The sequence below is a fragment of the Rhinoderma darwinii genome, chromosome 2, assembly GCF_050947455.1.
Source record: "Rhinoderma darwinii isolate aRhiDar2 chromosome 2, aRhiDar2.hap1, whole genome shotgun sequence".
Classification (NCBI taxonomy): Eukaryota; Metazoa; Chordata; class Amphibia; order Anura; family Rhinodermatidae; genus Rhinoderma; species Rhinoderma darwinii.
Genome location: NC_134688.1, coordinates 185,725,861 through 185,738,820, shown reverse-complemented (window position 1 = coordinate 185,738,820; position 12,960 = coordinate 185,725,861). Strand labels below are relative to the sequence as shown.

The following is a 12,960-nucleotide window of genomic DNA, read 5'->3' as shown; positions in this document are numbered from 1 at the left end:
ACTTGTTCTTGTAAAAACACTTCCATCCTGTACCTTTTTTAACACTAACATATTTTAGGGTTTCAATCACGTACCCCTGTCCCGTCTTTCCTCATGGCTATACAAATAAAGTTCTTTAAGTCCCTCCTGTTTTATGGACTTTTTGTAGCCGGTCTTTGAAACCTGTTTTATTTCATCAATGACTTATGTAGGTGAGGTCTCCAGAACTAAACACAGCATTGCAAATGTGGTCTCACTAGAGCTCTATACAGTGGTAACACAATCTCCCTCTTTCTATTGGCTTTCCTAATGCCTGGCCACACTGACTGATTGTAAAACTGTCAGAAATCAGTACCCCTACATCCTTCTCTTCTGAAGCCTTGGCTAACACAGAACTTGCGTCTGGTGAAAAGGAGCTTCAGACCTCAATATAGGAAAGGGTTCTTTACAGTTAGAGTAGTCAAGCTACAGAATGTCCCAACCTAAGAAGTAGTAATGGCAGATACTATGTCGGCATTTAAAAAAAGAGGGCTAGAGGTTTATTTACAGACAAATGGCATTGAGGGTTATAACTAATCAAGCAATGAATGATGTATATTTGATCTGAGAAAGGTGGGCTATGTAACAATGTAATACGTTACCTTTAGATAAACAACTCTCAAACTAAATAGCCGGATTGTTAGTATCACCCAGATTAGTTGAAGGGATATGTTAATTGAGACATCTTTCTGAATAGTGAATGCCCAATGCATATCTCTTAAAGCAATATTAATGATTTAATAAAGAAATCCATGAGTCAGAAAGCTATACATCTACATTCCCAGGGCTGAGTCAATATGCTAGTGAGTGCCATATTTTTAGACGGTGTATTTCCAAAGTTAAATATACGTTTTGAGCATAACACAACGTGACTAATATAGAAATGTTAATCTGCTGCATTAATAAAAACAAAATCACAAATTCCTAAAGGCGGTATTGCTTAGTAGTAAAACAATGATTAACTTGCCACTCAGTCTAATTGCTCAATGACATGTTTGATCGAGGCTGCTAACTATTACTGGGATAGGCACACAATGATCAACACAGGATTACTCAGTAACATTACATGAAGCTGGCAATGATGTCATATGATCAACCAAAAGCTAGCTGTGCAGCCAATACTGGATTTTACAAATTGCAATTTAAGAGTAAGGGTATGTTCACACGCACTATTTATGGACGTAATTCAGGCTTTTTTTTGCTGGAATTACGGCCGAAAATACTGCTTGAAAGCATCGGCAAACATCTGCCCCTTCATTTGAATGGGTTTTACGATGTACTGTGCCGACGGTCATTTTTTTTTACGTGCCGCTGTCAAAAGACGGTGCCTAAAAAAAAGACGCCCGTGTCAAAGAAGTGCCTGTCACTTCTTGGGACTTAATTGGAGCAGTTTTCCATTGACTCCATAGAAAAACAGCTCCAATTACGTCCGTAATGGACGCTGCGAAAAACGCCTGCACTTGCCATTACGTCTGAAATTCAGGAGCGGTTTTCTCCTGAAAACCGCTCTGTAATTTCAGCCGTAACGGACGTACACATGTGAACATACCCTTAGGCCTCATACACAACCACCGTAGTGGTGTGCACAGCCATGATTTGCGGCTCAGACGGCCGTGGAGTTGCACCCGCGTGCATTCATTTCTTTGAGCCTGGACCGCAGAACGCGGCCGTAATAAGACATGTCCGTTCTGTCTGCGGTCCAGGCTCCTGGGCAATGCACGGACCCATTGAAATCAATGAAGCCGCAATTCACTCGCAGATTTGCGGGTGAATTACGGCTGCAAAAATACGATCGTGTGCATGGGGCCTTAGGGGCAAAAGCACTCCGCACCTTCCGCTGCGATTGTCTCTTCTAGTCAGCCAGAAGAAGGGCTCACATAGAACGTCTATGAGCTCATCTTCAGGCTGACCAGGTGAACCGATCATAACCGAAGGTGCAGAGCATAGTTTTAGCGATGGTGGGTGTCGCTATGACATATCAAAAGTTCACAGAAAGTACAGTTACTTGTTATATCCAATATATCCAAGGAGCACATACTAGGTCTTTAATTTAGAAAAAAAATGGTATCACAGTCAATATCTCTTATTGCATTACAATAGAATGCAACACTGGAAAGTGTTTAATTTGTATAATCCTTCAAGTGGTGGATACATTTCAAATAGCAAGTATATGTTTTTAAGAAGCTCTTGCTTTGATCAACTACTCGCACAGATTACAGCAAACAAAAAAGACATATACATACATATATATATATATATATATATATATACATATACACATATATATACATATACACACACACACACACACACACACACACACACGGCCGGAATTCGGTACGTGCAACCAGTGCGGTCGCACAGGGCGCCACCCGCCGCACTGTAAGGAAGGTGCCACCAGGTGTGGGTGCCACCAGGTGTGCATGCCCCGTGACATGGCCATTACTCAGGGCTCCAGCGGGTCAGGCGCCACTCACTTACTGCACCGACCTCAATACTGGCTGCCCCGCGCCCTGGCCACCACTCTGTCCTGCGTTCTGAATGACGAGACAGGCGTGATTACATCATTCAGGACGCAATACAGGAAGGAGACACCGCGCTTCCTGTGCGTTTCCAGGGCTGGTGGGGACACCGAGGGAACATTTTCTTCAGGGCAGCTCCAGCAGGCAGCGTTTGCCAGAAGCCCAGCAGGTCAGTCACTGACTGGACATTGTTTGAATGGGGGAACTGATGGGGTTCTAAAAAGGGCAATAATGGCAAATGGACAGAGGATTCAGTGCCACCTTGGTGCCGATTTGCCACTTATTCCCCTTTTAGTGTCCTTCTATTCAGTGCCCCCTTGATGCCCATTTGCCATTTTGTTGCCCCGTTATTGTTCTTCTGTGACAAAAGATGCTTTTATAAAAATCATTGTGTTTGGTGCAACTTTGTAATTACATTTAAGACTTCGTTCACATCTGCGTCGGGGCTCCGTTCAGGCGTTCCATCTGAGCTTGCCATCAAAACTGAACCCTGACAAACAAACGGAAACCATATGTCTTCGTTTGCATCACCATTGATTTTAATGCGGACGGATCAGGTGCAAATGGTTTCCGTTTGTCTCCGTTGTGCAAGGGTTCCGTCGAATTGATGGCATGAAAAGCACAGTTGACTACCGTATTGATTCAGTCAGGGTTCCGTTCTGACGGAAAGCTCAGATGGAACGCCGGAACGTAGCCCCGACGGACATGTGAACGGAGCCTTATTAAACTATTTTTACTTTTTGAGATAGATCCTGCATGTCAGAGACAAAGGACCTGCTGACACTGACCCCTTCAGTCCCACAGATTCTGGTCTTAGCGCTAGATACGGCTGCTCTGTATACAGAATACAAAGCAGCTGTATCTCAAAATGTAAAAATAGTTTTTAATACAAAGTATTTTAGAAAGTTGCATAAAACACACTGACTATTAAAAAAAAAACAAAAAAAAACAACTCGATTTCAAAAGGTGTGCATAGCTTTAAAGCGGTTGTCCAGAATACAGATTAAACATTTTGTTGAAGCAGCAGGAGGAGTTAAAATAAAAATTAAAAAAAATAACTTCTACTTACTTCTCTCCTCCCAGACGTTCCTGTGCTGGGGGCTCCCATCAGATCTGTTCTCTGTTTGTATATAGCGGTGACATCATGTTGACCGTACACCACCGCTGCAGCCTATTAATAGGCTCAGCGATGTTCAGCAGAGACCAGTAATTAGTGATGTACTGTCAATGTGATTTCACCGCTGCAGTCACTCTGTGTACACACAGAACAGAGATGACAGAAGACCCCAGAGCAGGAAAGAGGTAAGTATCAGGGCCGGCTCCAGGTATATGTGGGCCCTCGGGCGACACAAGACTTAGTAGACCCCTTTGTGGCAGTAAAATGGCAGAAAACGTCACTTTGTGCCCCCATATAGAAGTTAGGGCCCCAGTTTGTACCCCCATAAGTTTAGAATCCTCTGTAGATAGAGCCACACAGCCCTCCCCACCCAGGTAGTGCCACAAAGCCACCCCTCCCAGGTAGTGCCACACAGCACCCCCTCCCAGGTAGTGCCACACAGCCCCCCTCCCAGGTAGTTCCACACAGCCACCCTCCCTTGTAGTGCCACACAGCCACCCTCCCTGTAGGTTGCACCTTTGGGGTTTCATCTAGGAGTGGAATCCCCAGCCAGAGCATTGCCAACACCCTGGGTGGGCAATCCGCTTCAGGAGCAGCCCCTCGCATCCACATATGTGGACAGTGGTTTCCGAGGCAGCAACAGAGCCATAGTCCCGGGCAGAGCACTACTACCGTGTTTCCCCGAAAGTAAGACAGTGTCTTACTTTCTTTTTATCCCCAAAAGCCCCACTATGTCTTACTTTCGGGGTATGTCTTATATTGGAAAAAAAAGAAAAGACGTTCATACTTACCAAGAACTTCCTGCTTCCTCCAGTCCGGTCTCCCGGCCGTTGCCTTGGTGACGCGTCCCTCTCGACATCCGGCCTGACATCCCTGGATGACGTTTCAGGCCATGTGACCGCTGCAGCCAATCACAGGTCAATCACAGGCTGCAGCGGTCACATGGACTGCCGCGTCATCCAGGGATGTCGGGCTGGATGTGAAGAGAGGGACGCGTCACCAAGACAACGGCCGGGTAAGTATGAATTTCTTTAACTTTTATCCTGCATTACCGTATTTCTGCGCGGTGACGTATGGAGAGGGGGGCGGCGCGGAAGTGGGCAGGAGGCGGCAATACCCCCGTGTTTCCCCGAAAGTAAGACATATGTCTTACTTTCGGGGTACAGCTTATATTAGCCGACCCACCTGAAACCCCCGATACGTCTTACAATCGGGGGTGTCTTACTATCGGGGAAACACGGTAGCACTCTGCCCCGGGACTCCTGCTCTGCTTCTGACATCACTGTCCATATACTGTATGGGCAGTGATGTTGGAGGCTTCCCCAGAGACGGAGTCCCGGAGCAGAACCGCTTCTAGCGCTCTGCCGGGGACTCCTCCTGACATCACTGTCCATATATGGACGACGGCAGCGTCAGCACCTGGTGGCCGAGTGGGCCCACCCAAGTGTAGTGGGCTCCGGCACTCGCCTGGGTTCGCCGGGTGCCGACGCCGGCCATGGTAAGTATGGGCTGCTTTTTTATTTGAAGCCCTCCCCTCCTGCTGCCATATAACAAGTCTAAACCCGGACAACCACTTTAACACTATCCGTGTATGTATGGCGGATGTGCATTCCAACAATATTGCATGTGCCACAGTGTTTTATCTGTGGTGTTACTTTACGTAGGAATGCAGGTAATATGAATACGTTCTGTAATCAGAGAGTTATCCCTATGTGTGTTATCTGCGGTGGTACGTATGACTGCAGGGAACACATATACATCATCTGTAATCAGTTATCACTAAGTGTGTTATCTCAGGTGTTACATAGGGCTGCAGGTAACATCTACTACATTATCTGTACACAGAGAGTTACCACTGTGCATCTGTGGTGTTACATAGGACTGTAAGTAACTATTCGTGTGTGTGTGTGTGTGTATATATATATATATATATATATATATATATATATATATATATATATATATATATATATATATATATGTGCCTGTGTGGGTAGATGTGGGTCTGTATGTCCATATATTTACCTATATGAATTTGTATGTGACCCATTATGTGTGCATACATGCCTCATGTGTGTGTGTGTGTGTGTGTGTGTGTGTGTGTGTGTGTGTGTGTGTGTGTGTGTGTGTGTGTGATATATATATATATAAATATTTGCCTGCATGTCTAAATATGTGCCTCTATGTATGTATAGTATATATGTTCCAGTATGTGCATGTCAATATATATATATATATATATATATATATATATATATATATATATATATATAGTTAATTTTTTGGGTTTGTGGAGGGCAGCAATAGAGAATCCCGCACAGGGCGCCATTCAACCTAAGGCCTGCACACGCGCACACACACAGTTTTGCCATGAGACCGGTCTCACAGAAATACAATGTGAAGACTAAAAAAAATATTCATGCATGTAACATTTGGATTTTACAGCGCTACAACTATTAAAGGCTGTAGGTAATGAGTAAAGAGCGCTTCTTACCAATGGCAGAGAGCAGGCACATAATGAGGAGTATTAGCACACACCAGAAGACATCTGTATTCATCTGCCTTTCAAGCTTACTACGTTTATAACGAGGTCCGTTGTTGTTTAACAATGCTTTGGTCTCATGGCCTACAAAAGTGAGAAAGACATTAATAAAGTATGACAAAAGACACAACCAGCTTCATTACAGCTATTCTATTCACTCATCTGTGCAACTTCATATGCAACCTTTATATGCAAATGAAAAATATACAATTATGAGAATGGCCAATATGCAAAAGGAAAGACAAAGATTGTGTGAACAAATGCAATTATACACGAAGGCTATATTCCAAATGTACACAAACTTTTATTTGAGTAAATAGACAAAGATTAAAAACTGCTAGACAAAAAAATAAATAAAAAAATACCATAAAATGACATGCAAAATCATTGTCAATATAACCGGGTACACAGAAATGTATGCATACTTACCATATCCAAAAGCATATAGTCCAGGAACTGCGTGGCTAACAAATATTGCAAGACTAGTGACCATACTAAACTTGAAGCGGACTGTGTGCCATTAACCCCTTTCATGAATTTGGACATACAACTACGTCCCAATTCTGGTCTTCTAACTGCAAAACATAATATTAATCGAAACTTCTAATCCGGATGTTTAACCCTTTAGATGCGTGGGAAATAGTGACTGCAAGATCTAAAAGAGTTTGAAAGAGGGGTCTCCTTCCCTCAGTCCTTTGGCGCAATCGCTGTGTGCCAATGGGTAACCATGGCAGCCGGGGGCCTGATGAAGGCCCCAGGTCTGCCATAGGTACATACCGATTAGGCCATGCCAGGCTTAAAGAGGCTCTGTCATCATATTTTGCAACCCCTATCTGCTATTGCAGCAGATCGGCGCTGCAATGTAGATTAAAGTAACGTTTTTATTTTTAAAAAACGAGCATTTTTGGCCAAGTTATGACCATTTTTGTATTTATGCAAATGAGGCTTGCAAAAGTCCAAGTGGGCGTGTTTAAAAGTAAAAGTACAACTGGGCGTGTATTATGTGCGTACATCGGGGCGTTTTTACTACTTTTACTAGCTGGGCGTTCTGACGAGAAGTATCATCCACTTCTCTTCAGAACGCCCAGCTTCTGGCAGTGCAGACACAGAGCGTGTTCTCGAGAGATCACGCTGTGACGTCACTCACAGGTCCTGCATCGTGTCGGACGAGCGAGGACACATCGGCACAAGAGGCTACAGTTGATTCTGCAGCAGCATCGGCGTTTGCAGGTAAGTCGATGTAGCTACTTACCTGCAAACGCTGATGCTGCTGCAGAATCAACTGTAGCCTCTGGTGCCGATGTGGCCGACACGATGCAGGACCTGGGGCAGGAAGTGAGTGACGTCACAGCGTGATCTCTCGAGAACACGGCTGTGTCTGCACTGCCAGAAGCTGGGCGTTCTGAAGAGAAGTGGATGATACTTCTCGTCAGAACGCCCAGCTAGTAAAAACGCCCCGATGTACGCACATAATACACGCCCACGTGGACTTTTGCAAGCCTCATTTGCATAAATACAAAAATGGTCATAACTTGGCCAAAAATGCTCGTTTTTTTTAAATAAAAACGTTACTGTAATCTACATTGCAGCGCCGATCTGCTGCAATAGCAGATAGGGGTTGCAAAATCTGGTGACAGAGCCTCTTTAAGGCCTAAAAGAATTCCAGTCAGTGATACAGTGATAAGTATCCCAAAGCACTAAAAATTAAAATCAAACAATGTTTGGCTATAAAATAAAAATAGAAAAGACTATTTAAAAAAAAAAAATGTAAAAAAAAAAAAATCGTAGCTCTGCAATTGTAACCACCCAGACAAAAATAAAAATATTGTGGTAGACCATGCGGTAGACTCTCTGAACCGACTTTGGTATGAATCCATTGTTGTAGATCACATCCACCCATACATGCGGTTTGTCTTCCCTGGGGCAGATAGAATCTTCCAGCAAGACAAGCAAAACAACGCAACATGTCACACGGCTAGAAATGTCTGACAGTGGTTGGAAGAGCACGACCAAGACTTCAAAGAACTTCACTGGCCCCCTAATTTGCCAGATTTGAACTCAATTGAGTATCTGTGGGACCACCTCGATCTTCTTTTTCGCTCTATGGATCCCTCCTCCACGCAGTCAGCAGCAAATGTGGGATGCACTGCAGTCAGCATGGCTCCAGATACCGGAGACAACTTAACACCTTATTGAGTCACTCCCAGCCCGTCTAGCTGCTGTCCGTGCTGCACACGGCGGTTACTCTGGATATTAGATGGTGGTCATAATAATGTGACTCGACTGTGTTGGTTGTAGTTGACTGAATCCTTTAGCGACTTTGTTAAAATGCAGTTACAACCGCCATAACATGCTATTATGACACTTATTAGTCTAGACCAAGAATCCCCAAACAGTGGCTCGGGAGGAAGTCCTCACATTAGGTACTGGGGTCAAAACCATAAGGTTATGTGCACACACAAAACAAAAAACATCTGAAAATACGGAGCTGTTTTTGTATAGAGTCTATGAAAAACGGATCCAAAAACGTCCCAAGAAGTGACATGCACTTTGTAAAAAAACGGCCCGTCAGAATAGAATGCCGTTTTTCCCATTGAAATCAATGGGCAAATGTTTGGAGGCATTCTGCTTCCGATTTTTCGACCGTTCTTTGGCCCGAAAATAAGTTGAGTGAACATACCCGAACACTGACAGTTAACACTATAGTGTAAGCCATATCACTAGGCATTTATTAGGATTCTTCACTTTCACTATTCAGTATGGCTCAACACCATCTACTATATTTCAAAGTTGCTCGCAACCTACGAAGGTTTGGGGACCACTGGTTTGGACAGTGTTGACTGTATTTGGAAAAAGGGTGAAAAAAAACAACAAAAAAAAAAAAAACACAGGTCAAAACTTTAGCCACATGACTTTATGCTGGATGTGCAACCCAGGATTTAAAGGGGTTATCCGGGGACCAAAAATTGCATTGCAATAATATATTTATGTGAAACGAAGTAACTTACTAATATACTTTAATTAAAAACTCTGTACTAAATGGTACAGTTTAAACCTTTGCTCGGGGACTCCAGCGTGGAGAAACCCCTGAATTGACCAAATATGGACATCGGGAGCAGTGCTGGAGTCCCGAGCAAAGCGCTAGCTGATGCTTTGCTCGGTACTCAAGCAATAGGCAATGTGACAGCCCCTTGCGGTCATGTTCAGGAACAGCACATGAAGACCTCAGTCACACGGGGCCGTGTTGGAGCGTCATTCATTATTAGAAAAGCTCCAGCACTTCCTGAATAATTCATGAGGTTTAAACTGCACCATTTAGTACAGAACTTTTAATCAAAGTATATTAGTAAGTTAACTAGCATTCTCTGAAAGTTGGTATAAGAAAGCACGACATGATGTATGACTATTAGTACTTTCATCTCTACACACTAAATTTAATAGATGAGCATCTATAAAGGGGACATTCCCACTCAAGACAAGACATTTATGGCATACCCATAGAATATGCTATAAATGACTGCTAGATGCAGGTGCCAGCTCGGTGACCCGCACTTATATCGAGAATTTACTCTGCTGTTTCCATAACTCTCATTCTCAACATAGGGGTGGGACCCAGAGATGGTACCCGAATCTATCAGACATTTATGGCATATCCCATGGTTATGTGATAAATATCTTAGGTGGGAATAGCCCTTTAACCCCTTTGCACTCAGCGACGTAATATTCCGTCGTGCTAAGTGCATCGTTCGCGCTCAGCGCCGAAATAGTACGTCGCTGGAGGAACGGCCATTTCGGCCGTCTTCCCGACACATACAGGAGTTGTGACAGCTGCTCTCATACAGTAGATGCCGCATCTGCTTCAGCGGGGACCGATCGTTGTGTCCCTGCTGATTAACCCCTTGGAAGCCACGTTCAATAGCGATCGCGGCTTCTTAGGGGTTAAGCTACCATCGTTGGCCCGCTACACGATAGCGGCCGGCGATAGTGGATATGCCAACCGGACGCCTAACAATGGTGTCCGGCTATGCCATCTACGGAAGCCTAGTGGGTCCTGACTAAGTCAGGACCCACTATGCTTGCTGTCAGTGAGTAGCTGACAGCTCTAATACACTGCACTACCCATGTAGTGCAGTGTATTAGAATAGCGATCAGGGCCTCCTGCCCTCAAGTCCCCTAGTGGGGAAAAGCAATAAAGTTAAAAAAAGTTGAAAAAAAAAAAGCTGTGTAAAAATAAGAAAATAAAAGTTTTAAAAGTAACAAAAAGTAAAAATCCCCCTTTTTCCCTGATCAGTCCTTTATTATTAATAAAAATAAACAAATAAACTATACATAATTGGTATCACCGCGTCCGTAACGGCCTACAAAAGTATTGTACCAGGATCACAATTTTTTGGTCACTTCACTTCCCATAAAACGGAATAAAAAGATCAAAAAGTCGCATGTACCTAAAAATGGTACTAATCGAAACTGAAGTCCTCACACAGCTTTCTTGATGGGGAAAAAAAATAAACGTTACGGCTCCTAGAATATGGCAACACAAAAAGTAAATGATTTTTAATAAAAAGTATTTTTATTGTGCAAACGCCATAAGACATAAAAGAAAACAAACTATAAACATCTGGTATTGCCGTAATCGTATCGCCCCGCAGAATAAAGTGAATATGTAATTTATAGCACACTGTGAACGCTGTAAAAAAAAAAAAATAGAATAACAATAGTAGAATTGCTGTTTAGTCCCCACACCTCTTAAAAATAGAACAAAAACCGATCAAAAAGTCGCATGCACCCAATGAAAACGACAATGAATTCCTCAACGGGTCTAGTTTCCAAAATAGGGTCACTTTTGGGGGGTTTCCACTGTTTTGGCACCACAAGACCTCTTCAAACTGGACATGGTCCCTAATAAAAAGGAGGCCTCATAATCCTCTAGGTGCTCCTTTGCTTCGGAGGCCGGTGCTTCAGTCCATTATTGCACTTGGGACACATGTGGGATATTTCTCAAAACTGGAGAATCTGGGCAATAAGTATCGAGTTGCGTTTCTCTGATAAATCCTTCTGTTTTACAGAAAAAAATGGAATAAAAAGGATTTGACAAAAAAATGCAAATATGTAAATTTCACCTCTACTTTGCTTTAAATTCCTGTGAAACACCTAAAGGGTTAATAAACTTTCTACATGCTGTTGTGAATACTTTGAGGGGCCTAGTTTCTAAAATGAGGCGTTTGATAGGGGTTTCTAAACGTTAACCTTAACGTTTCTGTGGTACTTACAGCAGAGCAAACGTAATCTCGCGAGATCTCGCTGTAAATGACAGGTTACAGGGAGATTACGCTTTGCTCTGCTGTAAGTACCAAACAAACGTTAACGAAGTGCAGGGATTGTGAATAGACATCCCGTCCTGGCTGGAAGGAATGTGTAGTCACTGTCTAAACACTTCAGTAACGTTAATATGTCAGTATAAGACAGCACATCGTGAACAACCCAGTGTCACTATGCGCTGAGTAAATGAATGGGAAGAAGTGCATGATGTGGATTGGTCACTGATTGGTCCGTGTCATACACTCCTCTCCAGAACGCCCACTTGGTCTAAAGTAAGAAACATAAAAACAAAGCTAAAATCGCTCCTAATGTGGTAAAAATAGATCGTTTTTCTAAATAAAAAGCACTGCTGTCACCTACATTACAGCACCGATCTCCTTATGTAGGAGATAGGGCACTTATAATGTAGTGACAGAGCCTCTTTAAGGGGTTAACTATTAGAGAAGTTGTAAGAAATCAGTACCTGCATAGACAACTATTCCAGAGACAACTTCTGTATTTCTAAGAGTACATCCTCGTAACAGGAGATTCTCTTTGTAAAGGCCAGATTTCTTTCCATTTTTATGGATCCTGCAGAAAAATAAATAAATAAATAAAGAAGATAGTCAGCTCATCTTTTTTTTTTTTTTTTATTTAAAAACAAGCTTACTATAAATGCTTAGTTTTACTATTCAACACATGCCTAGACAAATTTATGCCAGGTTTAGGAGTCGGCATTGACACGCTATAGGAACATGTCCGCAAAGCAATTCGGGATGAGTGAGCATTGCTTTACATGTCAATAGAAAGCCCCACTACATTCAAAGAAAGTCCTTCCCCAATATGCCCTCTGCTAGAAGACATCTCTATACAGCAGCCTATTGGCAGCTGCTGTATGTAGCCTCCTGCATTGGTCATGGTCACTGTGGTTTCCAGGCAGAGCTGGATTTGGATGTTATCACGGACAGTATTTAGCATCAGGAAGAAGCACCCTGCCATCTGGATGCATGGCGGACATAAAGCAAAACCGTTACCAGGGCAGATTTCCTAGTTGCCATGTCGACCTTATAACCGTGTTGTTGTTTCCTGACATATATATTGTAATTTTTTTTTATTTATGCATGCATCTATGTTCAAGTTTGTTAAAATAGCATTCATTATTCAGTCTGTGGGTGCTGAACACCTAGAAGGACCCTTCCGGTTTCGAGGAATAATGTTCATGCGCTACTCTTCTCACATGAGCCTGGTTCTTCAATAAAAGGCATTTAAGTCAAAATCTGGATGTGCTGGACTTCATCTTCTGTCATCTTTTTGTGGCCACTTACAGAACAGTCCGTGCACCAAGGGAAACTGAACTCACTTGTCAGTGGGATAAGCAAATCTGCTTTATAGGTTATTGTTCTGTACAGGCCTAGATAACAAGGCTTTGACGTGGACAATAGCAAAGGAAGAAATGTGTTCCA

At 43.0% G+C, this 12,960-nt stretch overlaps 1 protein-coding gene across 1 annotated transcript in view; it reads right to left on the bottom strand.

The window, feature by feature from the left end:
* ATP10A (ATPase phospholipid transporting 10A (putative)) overlaps positions 1-12,960 on the bottom strand; it is a 163,463-nt gene that overhangs the window by 72,004 nt on the left and 78,499 nt on the right. The window contains exons 4-5 of the mRNA XM_075852595.1: positions 11,982-12,088; positions 6,152-6,283 (exon numbers count right to left, since the gene is read on the bottom strand). Of these exons, the coding sequence (XP_075708710.1) occupies positions 6,152-6,283; positions 11,982-12,088 (239 nt within the window). The remainder of the gene's footprint in view (positions 1-6,151; positions 6,284-11,981; positions 12,089-12,960) is intronic.